The sequence below is a fragment of the Epargyreus clarus genome, unplaced genomic scaffold (genome assembly GCF_041222505.1).
Source record: "Epargyreus clarus isolate Ecla_fem2 unplaced genomic scaffold, WU_Ecla_fem_2.2 ptg000008l, whole genome shotgun sequence".
Taxonomy (NCBI): domain Eukaryota; kingdom Metazoa; phylum Arthropoda; class Insecta; order Lepidoptera; family Hesperiidae; genus Epargyreus; species Epargyreus clarus.
The window spans coordinates 611,930-637,848 of NW_027332216.1; the positions used below are offsets into that span (position 1 = coordinate 611,930).

At 35.3% G+C, this 25,919-nt stretch overlaps 1 protein-coding gene across 1 annotated transcript in view; it reads left to right on the forward strand.

Annotated features, from left to right (window-relative positions):
• LOC140743980 (uncharacterized) overlaps positions 1-25,919 on the forward strand; it is a 110,362-nt gene that overhangs the window by 77,350 nt on the left and 7,093 nt on the right. Inside the window, exons 3-4 of the mRNA XM_073075419.1 lie at positions 13,543-13,720; positions 15,065-15,204. Of these exons, the coding sequence (XP_072931520.1) occupies positions 13,543-13,720; positions 15,065-15,204 (318 nt within the window). The remainder of the gene's footprint in view (positions 1-13,542; positions 13,721-15,064; positions 15,205-25,919) is intronic.

A 25,919-nucleotide genomic window follows, 5' to 3' on the forward strand; every position in this document is an offset into this window, starting at 1 on the left:
TTTTTGCTATCTGGTTGAATAGATGCAGGATGTAAGATGATAGTCATAATTATCAGTAAGTATGAATACGTGGTCCTTGAAGATAAAGTCTTATGTGATTACACGTAGGAATTAATTATCGTTTGCGTTAATGATAGAAGAAATATCTTAAGTAAACTTACAAGCCTGATAGATTTATGAAAAAAACAACAAGTTCTCAAATGTGCGTGAAGTCCACTGCTCACTACTGACCACGGGTCTCTTTTCAGTATCTTTTTTTTTGAGAATTAACGCATGAGAGGATTTGCACTCTCAATATCCATAAGTTACCATAGCGTCATGTCATATGGCATCCATTAACTACAAGCAAGCAAACACACCATAATATGTTCGTGATGTTCATATGATTGTAACCGTTACCATATATATAATAATTGTAATTGAAATAGTATTTGTCAGATTGTCAGCACGACTTCAATGATACTTATAACAACTATTGAATTGAAATTACAGCTGATACGGCGATAGTGTATTCAGTTCAAGATCTGACTACGCAGTATTGTTCCGTAACAATCTATCGTTACGAGCTGGGCAGTTATATGCTGATTTAAATAGCTATTTGCATTTAATTTCGTAGCGTGTACTGCTCAAAGGAATAATTACAAGTGTACGTTCACAGCTATAAAGAATTGGATGAACAAATGAATTAATCATGTTTTCTACGCGCACCCGCATATATACACATACTATACTTTTATACCCTTGAAATTAGGAGTTCGATCACACTCAATCTAAAATTTTACCAGTGTTCTGTTCAGCTTCAGACTCCATTGGATTATGGCCTCCCCTATAATTGGTTTATATTGTAGTGCATCCTGTTTGACTAGGTATGCGTGTTAGTAAGTTTCAATCTTTAAATTGTTCAATTTCATGTTTCATGAAAATTGTAAGAGTCCGATTCTGACTCCAAGACATAGATAACATCCTTTATGAAGTAGATATAAAGTTTTATCTTCAAGCAACGTAAGTGAAATATATCTATGACGTACGTAACTACTACCCTACTTTAAAACTCCCTGAATAAAATATTACACAATAGCTTTAACAAGTCTTAGCGTAGTACGAAAGCTTTACAAGTTTGTGAATTCCGAATAAAAATGCCATTATGTTGGCGAAACGGCCCAAGTTGGGAGCAGGAAGGCAATTCCACACTCGAATTGCATGTGGCGTTGTCTTTGTGGCGCCAGGTTACAAAAACTTTATTTGGACTGGTTAAAAGTCTGCGGTCTTGGGTTTGATTTCCGCCAACTATGTAAATGATACATTTGACTGTCTTTTCTGAAATTTTATGTTGTGGGATATTTGCGTGAGTAACAAACATAATGATAAATTATATCATTATAGGACAAGCTTAATAATAAGGATTTTCAAATTAATTTTGTTTCATCTGTAGGTTAAGTATGGATTTCGGCAAAATAACGCCTGTAAATATTACCTAACGGAACTTCTGTAAAGATAACATCTTATTTAAAGATTGGAGTATCAAACGAGCTATTGTCCGTCACGTCCTCTGCGCTGTCCCCTCGACTCAAAAGAACCCATGCAAGGTCTCTCCACAAAAAAGGCGGCATCTACACCCTTCCACCGAAACTTAGAACTTGTTCATTTTGGTGGCCAATGTGGCGTTCACCTTTCTAATTTATTTTTGTACTATGTTTGTGTCAGCGCCCTCGTACAATACATCTTTCATTCCATAACTTTAAAAAATATCAGTGTTTTATTAGTTAGTGAAACCACAAATAGGCTACCATTGCTAGCACTTCCAATAATTTTATAATTGGTTAATTTACAGTTAAATAATCAAACCAGGTCGTTATGGTTCAATTAACTGTGTAACATCTCATTTAATTTTTAATTACCGAGCTCTGTACACAGCAAAAATACTACCACAGCTCTCGCAATTCAGTACACAAAGTACATTTTAATTTCACCAGTTTCAAACTGTTTGTATTAAAATCGGATCATGAGTTTTTGCTCCCTAAATGAATGTTTAAAGTTGAGTTTTGTAGTTATGATGTTGTCTGCACACTACACTAATATGAGAAATTACGTTAGTTTACAAATGTTTGTATTTTGTGCCTAGTCGGAACTATGTTAAAATATACACTGAAAATTTGGTGTGATTATACTGATTCAGACACACAGTTTGGAATAAACAGCGTGCAATAAAATTTGCGAAAAATATGTAGGTACTTGATGTAAAGTGTATAAATTATAATTATAATAAGAATTTCTTAGTACACCTTTATTTTAATACTGCTTATTGTTTGTTATCTGCATTCTAACGTCGTGTATGTACTTCATTTGACTATACTATATACGAGGCCGATTGTCGCTGGCTCTCGTCAGCGACTGATGATTGAAGATGTCGACAGGCGCTGGCGTCAGTTGGTGACAATCGATGCCAAATGGTGAACGTTGCTCGTGTTTTAGTTCTCTGTCGCTCGTATCATAGTTGAAGGTTGAAGGTGGTTCCACTCCGGCGGCACCACCGCCACACCTATTTCTGCCTCATAACAGCAGTGTTAGGTACTGTTGTGTTCCGTTTTGAAGGGTGTGGTAAAGGAGACATACTTTTCCGAGGCGTTCCAGCTTAGTCCTCAGGGGTAGCGGCGCATTTGTGGCCGACCTCAGGTAGGAATATCTAATTCTAGCTGGGGTTCATTACAGATGTCCATGGGCGGCAGTAGCCACTTACCATCAGGTGGCTTGCGTGCTCGTCTGCTACTCCTTCATTATAAAAAAAATCATACCGTCCTAAATAACGAATTTAGACATCTACTCAGAGTTTGGGTGTACGTGTTTACTGGTTCTCATTTTTGCTATGATGATTATAATATAAAATACTAGCTGACCCGGCAAACTTTGTACCGCCACAAAATCTATTTATCAAATATATTTCATATAAAATATAGCCTATGTTACTCGTGGATAATGTAGCTTTCGAATGGTGAACGAATTTTTAAAATCGGTCCAGTAGTTTTGGAGCCTATTCATTACAGTCAAACAAACAAACAAAGTTTTCCTCTTTATAGTATTAGTATAGATAATAGGTAAATCAAGCTTAGGAATCGTTTATATTAATCAAATACATTATTAAATTTGCATTGCTCTATAATCGTGCCGTCATTGCCATGACAATATCGTTCTCGACCTCAAAGCACAAAGAGCGGACTAGAACTTAATAGAGAAGCCCCGAATACTCGATGAAATACGGTTACATTTCATGTATCAAAGGTTGTTAATAGGCTATACGTTTGAATGTCTCGTCAATGTTTAGCGGGTATAGACTTGCAGGCCTTTGAGAACATCGGACTCTCGGGGGTGTTTGTGATTAGTTATCGTAAAAGGGAAGATGATATGTTTGGTTGTAAACTATTAATAAACTAGTAGGTCCCGCGACCTCACCCGTTAACCAGTTTAAAAAAAGAACGTAACGTCCATATAACTGAAAATTTGTATCGTCATTGGAATGACAGTGGCACCATCTGTCGAAAGTTGGTCGTACTAACTCAGAGACCTTCTTGGACTCATGTACAACAACTTTGCTAAAGATCGTCATGATCATGATCAAATGCATAGTTTACGATTGTATTTTTTTTTATATTTGAACCTGACGATAAAGCAGATGTGCTACCTGATAGTGCTAACTATTTTCCAGTTAACGTCGCCTATGGACGACGAAGTGTTAGCATTTAAATAAAGGTTCAAATGTATGTTAACTTTTACGACAAATTCGCCGTCACCTATTTCTCCTCCACTAATAACATTCAAAAGGGACCCTATACGCACCTTTTCTCATTCCCGGACCCCTATAATTACCACTGCTCCCATTACTCCCGTTCAAACAAATAGCCCGACCGGACGTTAAAAGTCGCTGTCCTGTCAGGAATTATCTGCATCCTTTGAAGGATTGTCGCAGTAAGTGGAGCTTACTATGGTTAAGGTTAAAATTCTCATAAATTTCATCCTTTACTTGCAGCACGTGGTTTAGTATACCTTTGTTTAGTACAAAACGTTATTGAAACTCCCAGCAGTATTATGCAGTATTTTAATTGTTTTAGAACGCTTTATGGTCCGTCTTTGGAGAAACCATTGCTACAATCATAACTGCCCCATAACAGCAGTATTAAGCTACATTTATCTACATTCTACATACATGTAAAGTGTCACACAAGGAACGTAGCAGGCAAAATGTTGTATATAAAATATGATTTTCTTTATTGTCTTTACATATAAATGGGACCCTAAGCACTGAGATCGGATGCCGCAATCATAACTATAAATTAAATTAAATATGAAGGACAAGCAAGGAGAAACAATTGTTATAGCAGATCAATAACGGAAATTCTTGAACGCTACTTGAATACAGAAATAAATACTCCGCGGTAACGAAAAAATCCCATTAAGGTAGAAAAACGGTAAGTCAGATTAACTTCCCTCTGACAGCGGCCATTAATAATAAAGGATTTTGTTTCCGTTTCGTATCAATGAAGCAACAATAAATCGTTATACCCGCGTTTATGGAGTTTACGGCGTTTCATTTGGCGCAGGAAGCAATTTATCTGTTGCCAAGTTAATGACGGGGTGGGCAGTGTTTTAAGTTATTATTTTAAATTGTAACGGTGTACAAGAAACGGTGAACATTAGTAAAATGAAGGTTTATAAACACGAAACGATAGGGTAGCCTAGAAACTATAAAATATAGTTTAAAGAAGATATAAAGACACGAAACTATTAAAGTTATACAAGAAACGTTAAAAGGTAGACGATAAGTATTAGCCAAATTAATGTGTACAAACACGAAACGATAGAAGATAGACAGAAAGAAATGAAAACGGTTAACAGACACGTACCGCAGCACTACCATGAGTTGGCATAGAAAGTCAAATTAATGACTCATGGGACCAAATTTGTATGGCAATAGATCATAATGACATTAGCTAGCGATTTGATTTCGATAGGTTTTTTACGTATCGAGTTACGCCACTACGGATTTTAGTTCTACGAGTAACCACCAGAGGCGCTGTACAATTTTTCATACATTTATTTTACGCAGTCGCTAGCGAGTAATACTTTTGTAAACTCATGGTAGTGCATGGTAGTGACAAGACACTACATAGTATAGTCAAATGCCTTTGAGTGACGTTTCTACTATTGTTATTGTGCAAAAATGGCAAACTAACTGAGGTACCTCAATATAACCCGACTAAATAATGAGTTTATTACCGTATAATAAAGGTTCATAACATTAATAACGGTCCTAAAGAGCCCTACACGCTAGACTCATGTCCCCAGGTAACTCATAAAGAACCAACTCATCTCGACCTTTCCCTGGGAATATTTATGAACGCCTATTTTAAGCAATAATCCTGAGTTATGCATCATTCATCTATTATGAGGTCACAAGCGCTAAGAGACTAAAGGTCACACACGCAACGTTAGAAATTAAGGTCGTATTAAATTAATGAAATTTTCACTGTTCTCCTGGGAGATGAGAATTATTATTATAATTAAATAAATAATTAAGGTTACCTGAGGGAAATCGCTGGTTTGGAGATGAGATCGCTTCTTATGTAAATTACGAATGTCCGTCATTAATAATCAATCTATCCAATGTTTTGCCCACTGTCTAATTGTCTAATTTCTATCTTTGGTACGCAAAATATGTAACACTTAAGTTCCTACCTATACGTACCTTCGTATGCTGAATATATGTATCGTTTTAGGCTGACCGCTCATTGAATACTATCGCTTGAGCAACTCGTAGCTTTAACGATCGTCGTGGGTCACGCAAAACATTAATGCACCGGCGTATATAATCTAATGTCAAAAGATATTTCGAATAAAATCAAACATGTTTTCTTGTCACTCAAACAACATATCACATGCCCGAGCGGCAGCCTATTAAGCCACTGCTCAGTCGCTTAAGCGACAAGATAGTTGCCAATGAGTGGCAAGCCTTAAATCGACTTCTCAAAAAAGCGATTTTCGTGATTCAACGATTGCGATTTTTCTAACTACAAAAATATATTATAACAATTGTATACCTAATGTGTTTCATTGAATTACATTGCACTGTGTACTATCTAAATCTATCAGAAAGAAATATTTTGAGAAAATTAAAAAATCTCATTCGAAAAACTGTTTACCTGTGGGAAATTACCTACACTGAAACTATCAAGTTGCACGAACAACAGCAATGGGTTTTCATTAGGTCCAGTTTTTTAATTTAACTACAACATTTTTGTATTTCTAGATGAGGTCGTGTATTTTATATTTAATTTTCTTTAAAATAGATTAGTTTATTTGATACTACGTTAACTTCAGTTTAATTTATTTATATCGTATTGACCTTATGTGTATACTGCTAGATAAGTCCTTTCTAGAAGGTCTTGTTGTTTCAATTAGTTCCGTGGGTTGGTTGGTTGAAGAATAGTCATGAAACATATAAATAGATATATGAAATGTCTTAGAAAAACACTGCACGCCGTCTGTATTTAATTCCTACATTCATGATTGATTTGTATAAATATCAAAATTTACGCTTATTATTTTTATATTCTACGATATAGTTAAAACTGTTTTATTATTTCAACAGACATGTGTAATTGTTTACACTTCATTCAACTAAAACATTACGGAAAGCGTCTATAAACCCAAAATTAATATAAAATTACAATTATGTTCCATAACAGTCACTGTTATATTTGTTCACCCCATTCATAACTTGCTTCAGCAAAAACTTCCCTTTCAGCAAAAACTCGCCATCTCAGTCCCGATAAAGCATTTTCTAGTGGATGTTTCTATTATGAAAGATGTTCTTTCATGAAAGGTTGGCGATGTATGAATAAGTTTCTATGGGAACTCGAATTTTATTAAAAGCCCCACCTGGGCCTAGTTTGCGTCGCTTTGTTGTTTATTTTGCTATGACCATGTAAAATTTGGGTAAGTTTTCGAATTTGTTGGTTTGTTGAAGACACAATAAGTGAGGAAGTAAAGTTTTCTTCCGGATATATTTGCGGGTCAGAGTAATAATGAGCAGTACGTTACGCTATCATATAAATAATTGTTATCACTGATCATCTTACCTGCGTAGTTAAAAAAGGTAAATCAGATTTACTTTACTTCTTTAGTCTTCAGAAGTAGAAACGATTTCAGACAGAAGTAAAACATAAAGAATCCCTGATTCTACACTACTACCACTTCTATTTACAGCTGGTACAACCCTTTGTGGTTCGGCGGCACCACCGCCACACCTATTTCTACCTAATAATAGCGGTGTTAGGCGCTGCTGTGTTCCGGTTTGAAGGGTGTGGTAAGGGAGACAGACTTTTCCGAGGCGTTCCAGCTTAGTCCTCAGGGGTAGCGGCCGACCTCAGGTGGGAATATCTAATCCTATCTAATTCATCATTAGGTATGAGTATATATTAATTTGAATTAGATCTCTATTTGTCGAGTACAACTTGCAATCCCTCTACTAAGTAAATAAGACTGCCTCATATTAATGTAATATCCGTTTATCTATAAATACTTATATTGTCTTATTTACTACTGGAAAACGTATTTTTACAGTACTAAATAAAAACCAAAGGTTAACTTCAAAAGCGTTGCAAACTACATTCCTATTTCCGTGCATTCCCAAAGAGATTTCATTCTGCTTTTCAAGATTAAAATCGACTCAAACAATTGAGATTGAGTTACAGTTCGCTCAAAGGCGGCAAAGGTTCGTACCGAGTTGGATGTGGTTCAATTTTCGACAGTTATCTCTTGTTACTTCATGAAATTCATTATATCTTGTTACAGTTACGTGTATGTATTTGAATGATACATACCTAGTACACTCAAACTGTACCCTTACCATGAGTTTTTACGTTTTGACAAATATGACTTTTTTTGATATTTGTTTACATATTTGCCCATACAAATTCCAATCAGCGCCCCTAGCGAATTGTATCAGAATTATAGTATCAGTAACGTAATATTTAATGTCTAAATTGACAAAATGGCGCTTTATATTTAGTCTCTCTTTTTTGCGAAGATGTGAGGGAGCCAAAAGCTTACCGTCAGTTGAGCACTTACTTATTGTTACGTTTACTCAGTCCACTGAAGCAAACGTAACAGAATAATGGATTGAGTAGAAGTAACGTTAAATTGTGGGATGTTTTGAAAACTCATGGTAAGGGTACTGATTAAAAATTATAGTTCTAATAAACCATAAACTTTTTATTTAGAAAAAATATGACATATGAACTTTAATTAGCTCGTTACTTGAGGTTCTAATGATTTCTTGTTACATCAGGTTTCAAAAATGCCCGAAGTTACAAAAAATTAAAGTAACCAACATCTTATTTATAAAATTCTCGTGTCACAATGTTAGTTACCGTACTCCTACGAAACGGCTTTACTGATTTTCACCAAAATTTATATGCATATTCAGTAGGTCTGAGAATCGGTTACTATCTATTTTTCATACCCCAAAGTGATAAGGGTTGTTCACCCTTATTTTTTTATTTATATGGCAACACAACGTTTGCCGGGTCAGCTAGAATTTATCTATTATTTAGATTGATCCGGTGGAGACTTTCCTCGACTCGTTAAGAGATAGCTATGTGTTTCTGAATCACCTTATTGAAGTTTTCTCACCATCTCACAGCCGCTTCCCAAGCATGATCACCTAGCCTGGCCGAAAATTTTATTGTAACGATGAAATATAACTTAAAGTATTACGTTTCCATTTCTTGTTGAAATATATTTTCTCCAAAATTTCATTGTGTTTTTGAAGCGAAGTACATTTTACTACGGTTTTTACATTTACAGTAAGCTCGCTATTCGTGTCCATTGTTGTTATTTCACGACTGTAAAATTGTAGAAAATTCACTTGGTTCCAGGTGTTTTGTTTTAGTCTCTTCACTTTATTATCGCCCTAAATTTTAAACGATCCCTACCCTACTTGTACTATCTCGAGCGAGTAAAGAGAAGCTTTCAATTTCTTTATTGAAATATTAATTTATATTCACGTTTTACAAATTCGTAGTCGACACTAGGATGAATGTGTCATACCATGAGCACACAAGAAGACTAGTGTCTAAACATTCTTACCCATAACACATTTAAATTCATCTATTTGCTTAGCCGAAAATCGAGCAATTAAAGCCAAAAATCTTTCTAATGCCAATGTTTTTTTTTCTAGGCAAGTATTTACTCTATCTATCGTATGATTAGGTACAAAATCCCTGTTTCATCGAATCCTATCCTTTCTGGCTTTTCATGTTTTACGACATCTGTTTTATATGTTTTTACGCAACATAAAAGTAGAACATAAGGCTACTACTTTTGAAGGTGGTAGAACCCTTTGTGGTTCGACTCCGGCGGCACCACCGCCACACCTATTTCTACCTAATAACTGCAGTGTTAGGTGCTGCTGTGTTCCGGTTTGAAGGGTGTGGTAAGGGAGAAAGACTTTTCCGAGGCATTCCAGCTTAGTCCTCAGGGGTAGCAGCGCATCTGTGGCCGACCTCAGGTAGGAATATCTAATCCTATCTGGGGTTGATTACAGATGTCCATGGGCGGCAGTAGCCACTTACCATCAGGTGGACTGCATGCTCGTCTGCTACTCTTAAATTATAAAAAAAAAAAAAAAAAAAAATACTATGCTCGCTTATCTTGAGTGTATACAACAAGAACTTTACATTTTGTAGGCTATCAGCGGCCTCACGATTTAATGTTTTATAAATTATTCATAATTGAGAAGTCTTATTACCAAAGATTAATCAGGTTATTGTCGTTGGGGTTTTGTTGTATTCAGGTCAATGCTCAGTTGGGAGTTACGGACTTTTCGAAACCATTGTTTTGAAGTTAACGGTAAACTCGCAATAACCTTTAACTTCTACGTTGAAAGGGAGATTATACTTTTGTTTTGAGATTGTCTTAATAAATCAGATTTGAACGAAAGTAAGATACTCCATTGCTTTTTTATTGAATTACCAAATAAAAATGTGATCGCTTTATGTTTAGTGATCTCTATCGCTTATGGACTTTTGTTTTCAACCCGAGATAAGATTTAATTCCTGAGGTCGGTGTCAAATGTGTTCCTTTTTCTAGGGACTATGTCGAGGCGCCTCGTCTTATCTTACCACACACTTCAAATCAGAACACATCATTTAATACAGCTGGTATAAATTAAAATTAAGGGTGGCGAAGGTGCCTCCTGGTCCTGATTCGAACCAGTACGGCCTCTATGAGTTTTCCATACAAATTTTTAGAATTATGTAAAATACTCAATAAATTTAAACACGTGTAAAAAATTATAAATGAACGTTATAAATCGTATCTATTAGAATTTTTTATTTACGAGTAATTAAATTGTAATCTGAGAGTTCAAACAAAAGCCTACAACGGCAATTATGATCAAACGATCCATTCTAATCGAAAAATTGGATCTGAAATTAAAATAAAAGCTTAAATAAACATCGTACATCCCTCGAAAAACACGTATTTAATTTCAAATCATAAGTTAGAACTGATTATTTATTATATCTATGACTTTTGTTCTATATATAAGTATATGGTTGTTCGATTAAGGTATCTGTAAGGCGTCTGTATAACTTTTTTATAAGGATTAATGTGGCTATCCTTGGCTAGTAGCCAAGGATAGCCACATTAATCACAGAAAGGCTCTTACACAAACTTATAGGACAGTATTGGTTATTAATTATTTCACAAACAAAAATTCTGATATCAATTGAAGAGCTCGTCTGCATTCACAAATTCCGTGCTGGTAGCGGAGTATAGTTACCGTAATATAACCAAAAAGGTACCGGCCGTACCTGTCAAAATATTGTTTTTTTTTGGGTCGAAATATCAGCAATAAATAAATCGTATATGCCTCAATGTTGTGATAATTTTAGTCTAAATACGAGTAATATGTATACATCTGTCTGCCACGATCCTTGTCTGACATATTTACTGTCTCTGTAGGTACATACATTTTATAAAATGATCCTAAACCTAGTTAACGTAAGTACACTACTAATGAAAAATGTGTTTACATGTACACTTTTGACAAAAATACGTTGAGGGATCGTTCAGGTTTGAATAATTAAAATTTAGGACCGGACCTATTCGAAACGGGTAAATAATTTACACTTCAGCGAACCTCCAGCACGTTCAGGGCCCTAAATTATTCGCTTAATATTTCACTTCTACAATCTATTACACCTTGGCACAAAATATGATCAGTCGGACTGTAGCAAAATGTGAAACGGTTATATTAAATGTGAATTCGGGATTGTAAAATTCACTTTTGTCTCTCGAATTGTCGGGCTTGCTTCGCAGCGGGAATAGAATTTAACTTGAATAAAATAAAATCTTAACTTAAATTACGTAAAATAAAACTGTGCAATCGTTTCTTTGTTATAAATCAAAGACAAAAAATAAAAAAAGATAAAAAAAGAAAGAAAAAAGATAAAAAAGATAAGTTAAGTTAAATCTTTGCATGAATGTCAGTGACTTGCAAGGTTCGCAGTTACAAATTTTTTGTTTATAGTGATTTGTTTAACGAACGAGATTAAATTATTGAATATATTTGTTTTTAACCAATTTAATTACTTAAAAATGATAAAAACACCATCTTATTCATGTAACTGATATAGTTAACGAAAGTACTCACCAGATTAATGTGGTAACTGGTCACTACCGTCCATGGACATCTGTAATGAAACACAAATAGGTTTTCATAAGGTCATCATGAGGTCGGTCACGTGTACGTTACTTCCCGTCGTTTATACAACGCTTTATAAAATCACATTTTAAAAGCCAGAACAAAAAACAGTGCTTAGCACTGTTATACGGCCATACAAGATAAATTGGAGATTGTATGCGCCGTTAGGAACCATTAAGATTTCGAGCAATCTTTTACTAAGTTAAAAAAAAAATTAAGCAAAATAAAAATCTGTTAGAAAACACTTTTATCCCTAGTCTTTAGCCTACATACATATTTATTATCTTTAGCTGAAGTAAAACATGACAACAGTATGGCGGCACATTTGATATGACCTCAGGCCACAGAAGTCTTCACAAGCAAGACTTGTCAATTCCATTGAGAAACATTTAAAGCTCACTACAGCACATTGATGCTTGACAACAAGGAGAGCTTTGACACACTTCACCAGTTCTAGAGATTGGCGGAGTTCAGAGTAACAACTAACGGCACGGGTCACTTACATGGTAAGCGCTTCGTAGTATCGCGAAATGAAAAAAGTTTCCAATATGAGTACACCGGGGTTACTGGTCTCATGATCTAGATAGGGATAAGCTAAGGGAGGAAAATACACTCAAGCCTGTGGAAGACATAAGCTTAGTTTTGCTTAAGAATTGCGTTCTTAGTTAAGAAAACACAAAATACCAGCAATGATGTAAATGAGAACACCAAAATTTTTCTTAAAAAATTATTCCCCTTAGGGGGATAAAATCTTATTTATACATTTACACTGATACTTATGACGCTAAAAATCCGTTTTTAATATTTTATTTATTAAGCTACATAGATATATTATGTTTTTCTCTTATATGAATGCGCACATAGAAGTTTATTACAAGCAAAGAATGTTCAATGTGTTCGTTAAATTTAGTAGGTGTCTCACGCACACACGTGTATAGTATCAACGTTTCGAACCGCGTCAGATGTACGGAAATTAAATTCCGAAGAGTGTCTGCTAAAGCTTTCCACCTTTATTGAAAAATAGCTCTTGCGGTCAAATCCTTCGGTTACCCATACGTGTGTACAGAACCTTAGGAAATACCTACAAGGCCCCTTCGAATAATATTGTCAGTATTCGCAAAGCAATTATACTATATCTACCTTTTTTATAATGTAGGAGTAGCAGACTATCCTGCAGTCCACCTGATGTTAAGTGGCTTCTGCCGACCATGGCCATGCGTAATCAATCCCAGAAAAAGTATGGCTCGGAAAAGAATGTCTACCTTACCACAGCTTTATATTAATAACTATTCCGATCTCGTGTTACGAAATCTATAAATAAAAATAAATGAAGGCTGGTACCATTCGTACCGACCGTCCAATAATCCATCAGCCCTTTGAGATTCACTTTTAGATATAGGTCAGGAAGTTTTGAAATAAAATCGATGGATTTATACTTAGTTTGACCAAAAAGGTCATTGCCGCTCACCACTCTTATGTACCTAAATTATAATGACATATAACTTCACTCTTATGCCACTCTTGTGCTATTTAGCGGCAGTATTAGGCTACCCAATCCTGTATTACAGAATGATGAGAAATAGAATCCAATAAGCATGAGGCATTTTGCAGCGCATGTGCTAACGACTTCAGATAATACTCCTATCGTAATCGGAATTAGCCAAAGATTGTCCATGAATGAATGAATGAACTTAAGATAGACGATCTTCTCATTGAATCTTCTCACAGAAAAAAGAATTTGATATCAAGGCCATCTTCACTAAATTTCATTTTTTTTTCAGCCGGAAAGCAGAGCCTTCAACAGCAGCGGTGCCGCCGTCACCAATAGCTCCTGTGACTCCAGGAGTTGCGTGATCACGGTGCGACCAGACCGGGGTACCGGGAAGTATACCTGCGAGGTCTCCAGCGAAGGACCCCGCTTTGCTGTCGACAGGCAATTTGCTAATATGACGTTGGCTGGTAAATATATTCCTATTATTTTTATTCTTATAATTACAATGATACTGTATGTCTAAATTGATCTAGCGTGAAAATGTTCAAACGATTTTGAGTGTCACCTAGAAAAATGAAAATGTTTAATTTTAATGTTCAATGTCTTCAAAGTTCGACAGTTTTGGCTGGGACGCACAACCCATTGGTACGATATAATTATAGCTGTTGTATAAGGCTTTGGCGTTTTGTTTAAAGTATTTAAGTATGTAAGGCGAATTAAGATTTTAAAAACATTCTACATTCATCATCGGTACTCGGTAGTAGTAATAGATCGATAATTCATTCCAGATATGATTTCTGTTCTATATGAGTCATAGATGTCAAATGCTGATCATTAAACTTCTCATAGGCTTACAACTTACACACACACAACTTACTTTTCTTTCTTCTTTTTTGTCTTGTTCCTTTGGGTCGAAAAAATGTATACTTATCTTAGTACAAAATTTAATACATTTTATTACAATTTCATTATTACTTTTTCCTCTTAAAAAGGTCAAAAATGTTTACTGTTCAAATTATTACAATGTTGTTTCTCTATTACTCCGAATCCAATACTATTCGTATTAACTTTGGCTCTCATCGTTAATTTTAATCTAAATTTTCATTACGTACCACTATTATCAAACCTTTTACGGAATATTCCCAAAAGCAATTTGGCAGACGATACCTACTCGTAAATGTATTTATTGTCAAGTAAAGTTGTGGATTATTTACTAACTACTAGCAGACAAAGTTTGAGTGAATGTGCACGTTGGTTTAATTAACTTTCTCGATTCGTTTCAATGAAATCTGCTGCATAGATTTAAACTTACACTATCAAATTAAACTTTTTTGTGAAGGGTTAATAGTAGTGTTAGAAATCTATTTAAATTATTTTATTATTAGTATTATTTTGATTATTTATTTTGTTTTATTTTCATGATGATTTTTTATAATATTAAATTCTTATTTATAAAAATCACTGGCTGGTATGATTGTATAAGTTGACATAAAAAAGAAAAAGAACGCTCTTGACGTTTGAATTGTATTTCGCGCGGGTATAATAAAGTGTTGTAGATTGTTTCAAGAACAAGTTTTATTAATAGGATCTTAGATATTAAATTTAGTTTCAAGTGTTTAGCACCCGTTATTAATATTCAATCCATTAAAATTTTGCTTACGGATCGAAAATTAACCGTATTTTATGAAAAATGTGTTTTGTCAATCTTTAATTGGCAAAACATTAGATAGTTTGATTATTAATGACTCTTAAAGTTAACATTCTATTATCAAACATAGCGTTATTTTTTAATATATTTCTTTGTGTCGCAGTTCTACCAGAATACGACCCGCTGATCACGGGTCTACCGACGATAGTTCAAGCGGGGGAGCAGGCGCTCATCAACTGTACGTCAGACTACTCGCTACCAGGCGCCACCATCGACTGGTTCGTGGATGGAGAGCCTCAGGAGGTAATTATCATTTTAAAGTATTTGAAGAAGCGAGCGAGTACGCTACCGCTGATTTATTTGTGGAACCAACTTCAATTAGAATTTTGATCACATCCTAAGTTATATTATTCTTGATTCATTCAAATGCTAATGATAAAACTTTACGATGTTGCGGAGGTAGTATAAGCTATTGTGCTTCATTTGTGGAGGCACCATCACCATAACTATTTTTGTCTTATTACAGAAGTGTTAGCGCTGCTATGTTCAAGTTTTCAGTTAGTAATAAGTGTAATACACTTTAAGAAAGTGTTTCTCTGTAGATTTTATGGGAACCACCTTTTATGATCTCCTATAGGACTTCCATCATCACGGTAATATACTATTATTCTTCCTTACCACTTCAATTATAAAAATGATTTCATGCGCTCAATTTATCAAAGCACTAAGTGTGAAGCGCTATTAATCAATTTCCGCGTTCTCCAGACCGGAACGGCAAAAATTTCCAGATTTATTAAAATTACTTCCGTTACATCGTTCCCAATTTCATGAATATTGATGAAGGAGTAAACATTGCTTAGATCGGTAATGTTTCGTGTTTTATTTATACATGAGGAGCAAAATTTTGTTCCGTGACAGTACATAATGGGGGTAAATATGATGTTACAATAATGCGGGGTAAAGCCCTTTTCCATTACGTTCAGAACACAACGCGTTCCGAAGCAAAATCTCGTAACGGGATAAGACGTTTTCGCATGTTGGCTTAGTAAACGTGTTAAATCCTTCTTGTCTTACGGTCTTATGGTATACGGAAGATAAAAAGACAAATGAAAACAGGAAAACATCGTAAGGTCGCTTTTCCTGTCGCGCGTGTTTACTTCCGTACGCATGTCCAAACTACATGCATAAATTACTCTCGCTGCAATCTCTTCACGACTGTATACATTTGCGAATGAAACAATACAATGCAAGTGGCACGTGCCGATGCGAGGCGCGTGCGGGTGTTGACACGCGCGACAAGTAAAGCATCCTATATTTTGTTATAATGTTAAATAGATTTAAATATATGTTTAAATAATTACCATCCATACATTTTTATCACTAGCAATAAGATATCAAAGTGTATAGGTATATTTCCACCAAAACCACCAAAGATAGAGATACCAGAAGGTCACGAACACACTCCAGTATGCAATGTAATAGCGTAGTGAAGTGTGAAGTATGTGCATGGCCTTCCCCAATTATGGAACGAAACACAGGGTCAAAAGGGGTGAGGCGAATGTTTTTTGTACGTCATCAAAATTTAAATACTCTGTTTGAATTGGTAGAGTCTGGAATGTATCTGTTATTCTGACAAATATACATGTTTTTTTAAGAAACCAATTTAGTCTGAAAATATCACCTTTAAGAAATATCACTTAGTACTAGTATGCGTATAGCCAGGGCCGAATTTACAGGTCTGGATACCCTGGCAGAAAGAAAGAGCGAAGGTCCCTTATTATTTTCAGAATAAAAGGAACAATTTCCTTCAGTCAAATCTTTCAAAAATTGATAGTCATCAAATAAAATGATTACAACAAAGAATGTAGAAATTACTTAAGTGTTATGGTCGGTAACAATGACATTTTATACTTATAGACAGGTTATACCCGTACTAACTTGACCGAAAACTTGAGCGAAACTCCATTGATAGCACACATGCACGTTTTTTATTTTACTTACCTTTCACTACTTAGACAAATGTTCTCTAAGGGACAGAGCTATTAGAACAATGTGATAAAAAAAGACAACTAGTGTTTGACATTACGTTTAAAGTGTACGCCAACGTAAATATTGACCATGGAATATAGTGACCAATGATTACTTCAGTCAAAACGGGACATCGATTTTTTTATGTCAACAACTTTTTATTTGAAAAAATATGGTTTAAAAAACTAAAAACACGTTATTATGATAAAATCAACTAAAAAGTAGAAAATAATTTTCAATCTAGGGATTATTTAAGGAACAGTAAATAGTATAATTGAGGAAAAAGTATGGGGCGCTTTTCGAAAACTGATAAATGGAGCACCCCATGCTTTTTTCACAATTTTACTATTTATTGTTATTTAATTAGAAGTTACTTAATTAAACGTTACTAATAATTCAAGATGGCGGAAATTTGCTTTTAAAACATTGTTATTTTAAATTTATGGATTTTAATATTTAGTTATCATTACTGTTATTTGGGAAAACGGACCAATTTTGTGTCCCGAGGTTCTTTTCGGAGACAACGGGACGAAGCATCGAAAAAAGGGACTGTACCGTTCAAAACAGGACATATGGTCACTTATCCATTGATCCGCATGCTTGTCAAAGACAAAGAAATAATGGGACAGAAGGTAAAAAATATACAAAACTGTTGATATGTTTTAGTGCGCCGTTTACGTAGAAATTTTATAGTACATTTTAACTAAATAATTTATTATATAAATATATAATTTAAAAGTCTGATACAAAATATGTAGATTTTATGGTTTATTCTATTTTATCTTTAAATAATGTATCTATACAGATCGATTGGTTTAAAATAGACAATTCAAAAATATAATCAATTTTTTATTCAAAATAGGTTCTTTATTCTTTTTTAATGTAATTGCATCTACCACCACTTCACAAGGTGTTTCGATATGGAGAAGAAGCGAAAAATTTCTGGCTATACAAAGATTGTTTATCAAGTTCAATAAAGACGTAGATAGGTTACTAACAAAACAACCGGCGCTTGTTAGTGGCACTCATCGGGAGAAATACACACTACTTTATAAATATTATATTTAAACAACACACTAATAAATAGTTAAGAGGAGCAAGTAGGACGGCATGTTCGCCTCTTAATGTGCGGGCGATAGGTGCGCCGGCGGCGGCATCCGCGGCGCGCGGCCAGTCGCCCCACTCCTCGACCACTTGGCCTACGGCGGTGGGCAGAGACGGACGCTCGCGATAATTTGTAACCGATCCCAATTAAACAGTTAAAATACAGTCCACTTCTTTCATTTCGAGCCCTATGCATATTAAGTTGTCCCTGTAGTTCCGGGACTAGAATAGGGCTACGGTATCCCCTGCCTGTCGTAAGAGGCGACTAAAAGGGGGCTTCCGGGGTTGCGGGCGGCAAGAGTGGGAGCTCGAACCGCCCGACCAGCGGCCCCGGGAAGGACGACGGTATGTGTGGTCGCATACCGTCGTACACACCAGATGGTGTGGCGAGCGTCAAGCTCGCCTGGGCGGAGCCCGACGGGGCAACGCGCTAAGAGGACTCCGGTTGTGTTCCTTTGGAGATCCCGAAGCCCTCTACGCAGCGCAGAGGACGGCCACCGAGGGGGTTTTAGTGCGGTAAAAATCCCACATAACCCGGCGTCGCTCCCACGTTGTCGGGTACCTTTTGAAGGTTTCCCCTTCGATAACAAAAAAAAAGGCATATTAGGTGCTCTAACACGGCACGTCTAACTGAATATGCAAAAAAAGGATAAACATATAACTTTATGCGTGGCAATCATGATGACTATTCGTTAAAGATGAGTTTAAGTCTGATCCGTCTATATGAATTAATTGAATAGCTACCTATAATGTGCTTGGTATAGAGAGAATAAATTCGTATATGCATTAATTTAATATGGTATTAGTATTAAGGGAAAAATACGTAATTCAGTGCGTGTCTCTGCGTGAATGTTGCATGGAATGGAGAAGGGTGTTCAAGAGTGTTTTATGATTAACTACTAGTATGATTTTTGGATGCAGGCAAAATAAAAAATAAATTCTTTGGTTTTGTAAGATTTAATTATCATCGTCCATGGTATGTTCAGAGCAAGTCCGACTCTAATAATTTGGATGCGAATCGTCTTCCCTTCTTACCTTGCGAACAATGTCCAACCACTTTAGTCGCCCTATTTCATTTAATGGGAACCTAAAACATACACAGAAATACAATCACTACACAGAAATAGTATTAGAAAAAATATCGACTTAAACATCAAATTAATAAATATAACTTTCAAATTAGTAAATGATTTGTGTAGTTTCTTTCGATATATATACCAATAATGTACCTTCTGGACTATTTATTAATTTAATCTATGATACATGGATACGCACAATTCATAACGCTTCTCTTTTACACTTAGTAATATGCCCATCTTTTTATTCGCTCTATTATCTGTGACATATATTTACGCTAAATTTAATTTGAATTATTGAAAAATCGATAATAACTTCTTGAAATTGAAATACTTACGAATGATAAGTGATTCCACCACCTTGGGAGATTTTTTCCGCTGTAGTTTGTGCAAAATATCATGACACAAGACGGCATTTTTAATCACTTTTCAACACAGAAACTTTGACATAGACACGACCATTCTGAGAGGCGCGCGGCCCGTGACTAAGTTGTCATAGGCCAATTAGCCCATGAATCATGTGCCAAATTTCGAACGTGTATGACTCATCTACGTCTTTATTAGTAGTATATCGATGGTCGGTAAATATGAAAAAATACTGTGTAAAAAAAATAATAAACAATTGCTGACTCGTCGAAATTTGTATATATTTCTTTCTATTTTGGGGGCTATTATCGTGTGGAGACCCTAGGACAGTAGCCTGCTCTCTTGGGCTCCCCTTATATGGGAGCCCTCAGATTACATACAGATTACTGTCTGTGCTCCCCCAAATCCGGCCCTGGCAAAAATCTATTTAAATGTGTACACATAAGAGCATACGTGACGTCAATCGTAATACGAATCGATATGCTACTACTCGTATCGTTGAATTTCGAAAGTAGAAAGTTAATGTGATGTTCGGAACGTACCGATCTAAAATAAAATGCCGCTGCTTTTACTTCGTAGTCTGCCAAAGTACGAAAACTTTTGCCTTGGAAATCGGCTAAAGGTAGGGTTTAATCGTAGGCGTGGAAGCGATCTATCAGATTCCTTTCGTGCAGTATACAAATATAAAAAGTCAAATTAAAATTGTAATTTTAGAAAAAATTTAGATATCTCCATAGGCGTAAAACGCAGTACCGTATTTGACTTCGGATAACGCTGATATCTTTATTTCTACACAGATAAATTGTATTCGTCGTAATAATTTCGTGTTAATAGCGCCCGTGGCACAGGAAATCTTATTATTAAGGTATGTCAGCATTTGCATGAAAAATCATGTAAAAATGTACATTTATGTTAAGCAAAATATACAAGTTCAATTATAGGTAACGAAAACCTCGAAATTTTCATTCATCTATCTTACGGCATATACATATCACTTATATAAAACCTAGGATCGGTATTATACGTACTTCAGGTATTCTAATTGTATAATATCTCGCTCATCGTTTACCCGTCGCAGTGAGACCACTCGGCAAAATGCCTGTGGTTCTGTTTCGTAGTCAGCACAAGTACTGGGAATTCTACCTTGGAAATAGGCTAAAGCTAAACTTTGGAAATACGTAAGTATGTCATTGAATTCATTATACCATGTCAATATTTTACTTTAAAATGAATTTTGATGCAGAATACGGAGTAGTGAAATATTTTAAACACTTACTTTATTTGCTTCTTATTTTTCTTATTAAAAGCAGAACATAAACTAAATGTTATCTACGACAAGAAATTTACTAAAAAAACCGAATGTTTGAAAATATAGCCTATGATATTCCCATAATAGACATTAATCCAACGACAGCTCATATGTGAAAATGCATCAAGCCGTTTGGGTTATAGGGCGAGCCATAATATGCGTACACTTGGAAAACATTACCTTCCACAATCGAGTAAAAAATAATTAACTGCCCAAAGATAACTTCCATGTACCTACTAAGGATTATACGATATGATATTATAGCATATACGATACTAAGGATATTGAAGTGGTATTATTACAATTACGATATTGTTCGCCACTCAAAAAAAATACCATAGAGTTTTACAAAATTCTTAAGTTTACAAAGTTTAATTTTAAAAGCAAATAAGCTAACCAAAATTCGGCCGATGCCAAGCCAAGGCGTACTAAACTATTTTAGCTGCCAAATAAAACCGAGTAAATGAAACGAAAATGCTTAAAAGAAACGCTTCTGAAATAAAAACAAAGAAAAATCACACATAAAGAAAATCTTCTGAAAGCTTGAAGAAAAACGATGTAAAAATATTTTGCCAGCCCTATTTTTACGTTGGCCAACAACTGGTAAGGTCTATACACACTGTAGTCAAAATTAATAAATTAATTACCTATATTCTTTCCGAATTTTGTTATGGTTACACATCGCAAAACGTTATGTCATACCTAATTAAAATAATAGATAATCTGTGTGTCAGTCTCTTTATTTCCATGTTGACTCATGCCCGTCAATCAAATTAACCTATCCAATGTCTAGCCTGTAAAAGATCAACGTTGAATATTTCTTGCTTCCAACGAATTGTCAAATTTCTTCACTGAAATAGCGAGGTAGACTCCAGGTTTTTTACCTGTATCACTGCCCATCGATCCGCATTGGATTGGCTTGGAATATGCCGCAGTTCTCCTTTAGTTACGAAAAGAAATACATTCAACAGGAAGACGTTAAAATAATTGCATCTAAATAAACTTGTAATATGACAATCATCTTCAGCGGACAATGAATAATAAAGGACCAAAAAGGTTAGGGAACGGTTGAAAAGAATTTTTCAATGTCGCTGTTTCATCTTTAATGTGCTCCAACCCTTACAATCTCAGGGTTGACCACTCGTTCGTAACACGAAATCCCTTTTTATTTGACACGTCACTTCTATACAATCTGTAGAGTCATGTAGCGGAAATTAAGGTATTGAGCTCGTGATGGCAAATTTCTGTTGAAAGGTGGCAAAGTAATTTGTGGTTGAGTGGCACTTACAATGACGATTTCACGAAGTGTATTAGCTAACAAAAACAGTATTTAACGAAAATACTATTACTGCTCGATTCATTTCACCCCCTCAAATTTGTTGTTATTTGTTTATTAGTTTGCTTTGTTATTTGGTTTACCTACAATTTAAGTAATTTAATTAAATTTTGTTACTTGCGAAGTTATAAGAATTTCGTCAACTTCACGCAATTTTGTAAAGGTCGATTTTGTAAAATCTAAAGGTCGCGCTATTCTTAATATTAACGACCTTAAATACAGTAACTGTTTTTAGATTTATCTTAATCTAGAGTTAGAGCAATTGCCTATTTATTTTTAACAACAAAGAAGTCACCAATGATTTAAAAGAACTATTTCTTACCTTTATAAGTATAAATAAAGTAAAAGGTATAATAAAGTGGTATAAATCTTTGTAGTTCAACCGGAGCACCTTTTTGCTATTTCTGCCTTTTCCAAGCAAACTTCTTTCAATAATTAACATTGATGTAGCGTTATTATATATATTCCAAGCCTCTTATTGTGGAGAGAACCACGACTAACCACGTAAAAAGATTGGAAGAAGAAGTGTAATAAGAGTAAAGTTAAATTCTGATATGATTTATCTTAAAATTATGCAACAAGCGGCATTTAAACTTATTTCTAAGGGGTAACAACGCATCTGTTACCAATCGCAGCTTCCTTCTATCCCGTCTAAAGTTGCTTAGAAATGTAATTTACACATTATCAACACTACTGTTAGGCAAACTGCTCTTTTGCTACTTTCATTTCATGCCAAAACAAACTGACACAACGACGGTTTGATGAAATGTGTAGCCAAGATATGGAAATTGATACTTACTGGTCGGTAGTCCGCAAACCAATTACCTCGCGAGGCAATCCATCAATTCGAGTGCCACGCCACGCCATATCAATCAATTTGACTTCGGTACTAAACTATATTCAATATTCCTCCGTTTATCTTGTATGTGGTTGTGTTTATCCCTGAACGATCGCCCGCCTATTCTTCACATAAATTGAGCTTGCTTTTAATATTGATAATAGAATTTTCATCGGCGTTGACATAAATAGGTTTTATGATCACTTTTTTGTCGAAATAATAAACGAGCATGCAGCTTATCTGATGTGGGTTGTTGACACTTAAGGGGATGTCAACCGATAGGTAGACTATCTCAAGAAGGCCAGGGACCCTAAAATTTATTTCAGAGATACATATGTTGCTAACCTTCAGGACTAAGTGTCGTCAGTGACGTCAGGACAGTTCTTATAAGTATTTCTGCAGTAACACATCTAAGAAACTAGAACACTAGAGTTGACACCGTTGCTATACGGAGGAATCTGGTGTGGTGACGCCGCCGCAATAAACATGAGAAATTAAACTACCCTTAAGATTATTTTGCTGCTCTATTGGTTATTAAGCGACGCTCAAACATAGACTACCCGATAATAGTAAATACATAGATTCAATCGCAGTAAACAATAATAACGCTTCCTACAATCATCTATAGCTACGCTTCCGTTATTGTTAGTGACATAACATATGTACGGACAAGACGATTTACATATCCGTTTGGCGGAGGAACCCGGTACCCTCGTCACCTTGGTATGCAAAATAGTATGAATATCTGAAATTACGGTCTTGTCTTTAACTTACTTCAAATATTTGAGTTCCTGTAAGGAATATGAGAAAGAATTGATTGTTTATATGTGGCAGAACTATTTGTAGTTTAACTAAGACGACACTACCGCCACACCTACTTCTAACATATGTTAGAAGTAGGTGTGGCGAGTATATTCTCGTACCAGCCATCTTAGATGGTATTCTATATCAAGCATGCGTTAAGGCAGAGACGGAGACTTATAAAGATTTCCCAACGATAAGTTGGGTGTACTTACCTCGGGTGTACTTACGAATATTTTGAGGGTCACCAAAGATAAGACTCCAACCCTGTTTGTATAATAATACATATTAATCACTAAACATGATATGGAATGCACCTTCACTATTATATGATGTTCATAAAATAAAGAAGTTCTTATTAAAGAAAGAAGTACAGAAACCAATGGCCTTAACCCTATGAATAAAACGAAAACAGCTTTCAAATGAACCTCAAATCATAAATTTAATTACGAGACGATTTCTAAAATAACAAATCTACTTTGAAACCGGTACCCTCAGTATTCGGAAGAAAATAAGTCAATTTAATTAAAGATAAATTCAAAATCTAATCATCCGAATTTCATTTTATTAAAGGGAATTATTAAACAAGATAAGGGCAAGGGTTGGGTTCGATAAAGGAAATTAAAGCCAGTTAAAGGTATCATGTTGAGGGTTATAACCTATTATGTTGGAACCTCCATAAATCATCGTTTCTGGAACAATACGTAATAATTTTTAAATTAGGGTGTCGGTCCTTATGTTGAACATGTTGAACGTATTTAAGAGTAAGCCTTTTTAAATGCCGTAAGGGTAATGTGAGAAATTTAAAGGAAATTTATGGGTTTTGAAGTTGGCTATATATATTTTTTTTTAATTAAATATTTCCTACGCTTTCAGAGGCGAAATAGGGTTTTTTATTTACTACTTTATTTATATTATTATATCTAATCAAAATATTTTATATATCCTTTACACAAATTACAATATCCATAACCTACGACCGCTACACGAGTTATTTCTTTTATGATGGAGAAATAGCCAAATCATGTCCATAACACTTATTCTTTCCATAAAAATATAAATTACAGGTTCACGTTTCACTTAGACTAATTTACTTCGTCGTCGGCAATTGACACCGTCGCGGCATTCGCTAACGACGGGCGGTGGTAGTTGGCGTCGGTTGCTGATGACGACCGTGACAGTCATCAACCGTTAGCAACGGTCTTTAGCTATCGTCGCTTGTAGTCGGCCACTGTGATCGGAGCGACTGTCAAGTCGCTAAAGACAAGCGGCGCCGGTCGATGGCTCTAGCTGGCAGTCGCTGGCGACGAACGACAACAATCTGCGACCGCGGCGCCGCTCGTCAACGTGAGCAGTTGCTCATGCACGAGCACCCTAAGCTTATTCTTTTAATTTATTCCACGACAAGATTCTTCTACAAGTATGTAGGTTGACAAAATCTCAAGCATTGCCGACAAAAGGCATCTCATTTCATTCCACACTATTCAGACTGCTAACAAGCGGAATTTCCTTCCTACAGGATTTTCCGAGCAGCAACTCCGGATAAAACTTTTAAAGTAAAGAGAGAATGTGCTCTTCTGGATAAACATTGAATATATTTGAATTTGTACGAAGCGCTTAGACGCGTCTTCTTGACGACCTCCCGTGAACCATTCGTATATGATTTTAATGCTTATTACTTAATTGTATTGATTGAGATTGCGTGTGATGATGAGAGCATCATGACGGTTTTCTACTTCTTTTAAATACAAGTAACGACGTTTGTTTTAAGTGCTTTCATAAAACTTTCTGAATGTTGGCGTGTTTTGGAATTAAGATTTTAGAGATTGTTTAATTTTAAACAAGATAATTATATTTTTTCATCAATAATTTATTTAGTGCTCTCTCGAATGATACAAGAACTATCTACCTATGAGAGAGATAACTAAATAAGCACTTTTATTCTAATACGTGAGCAAATACAAAATTTTAAGTTTACACTACGTAAACGTTTATCCACTTCATAATGAGACTTGTGGTAATATCATATTAATATTACGGATACAAAATATTAGTTCACGCTAGCTGTAGGACAGTGTAGGGCCACTCGAAACCCTTCACATGACAAGAGTTTGTCTTGCAGAGCGAAGCGGGAAGTGAATGGGGGGTTTATTAAGTTTG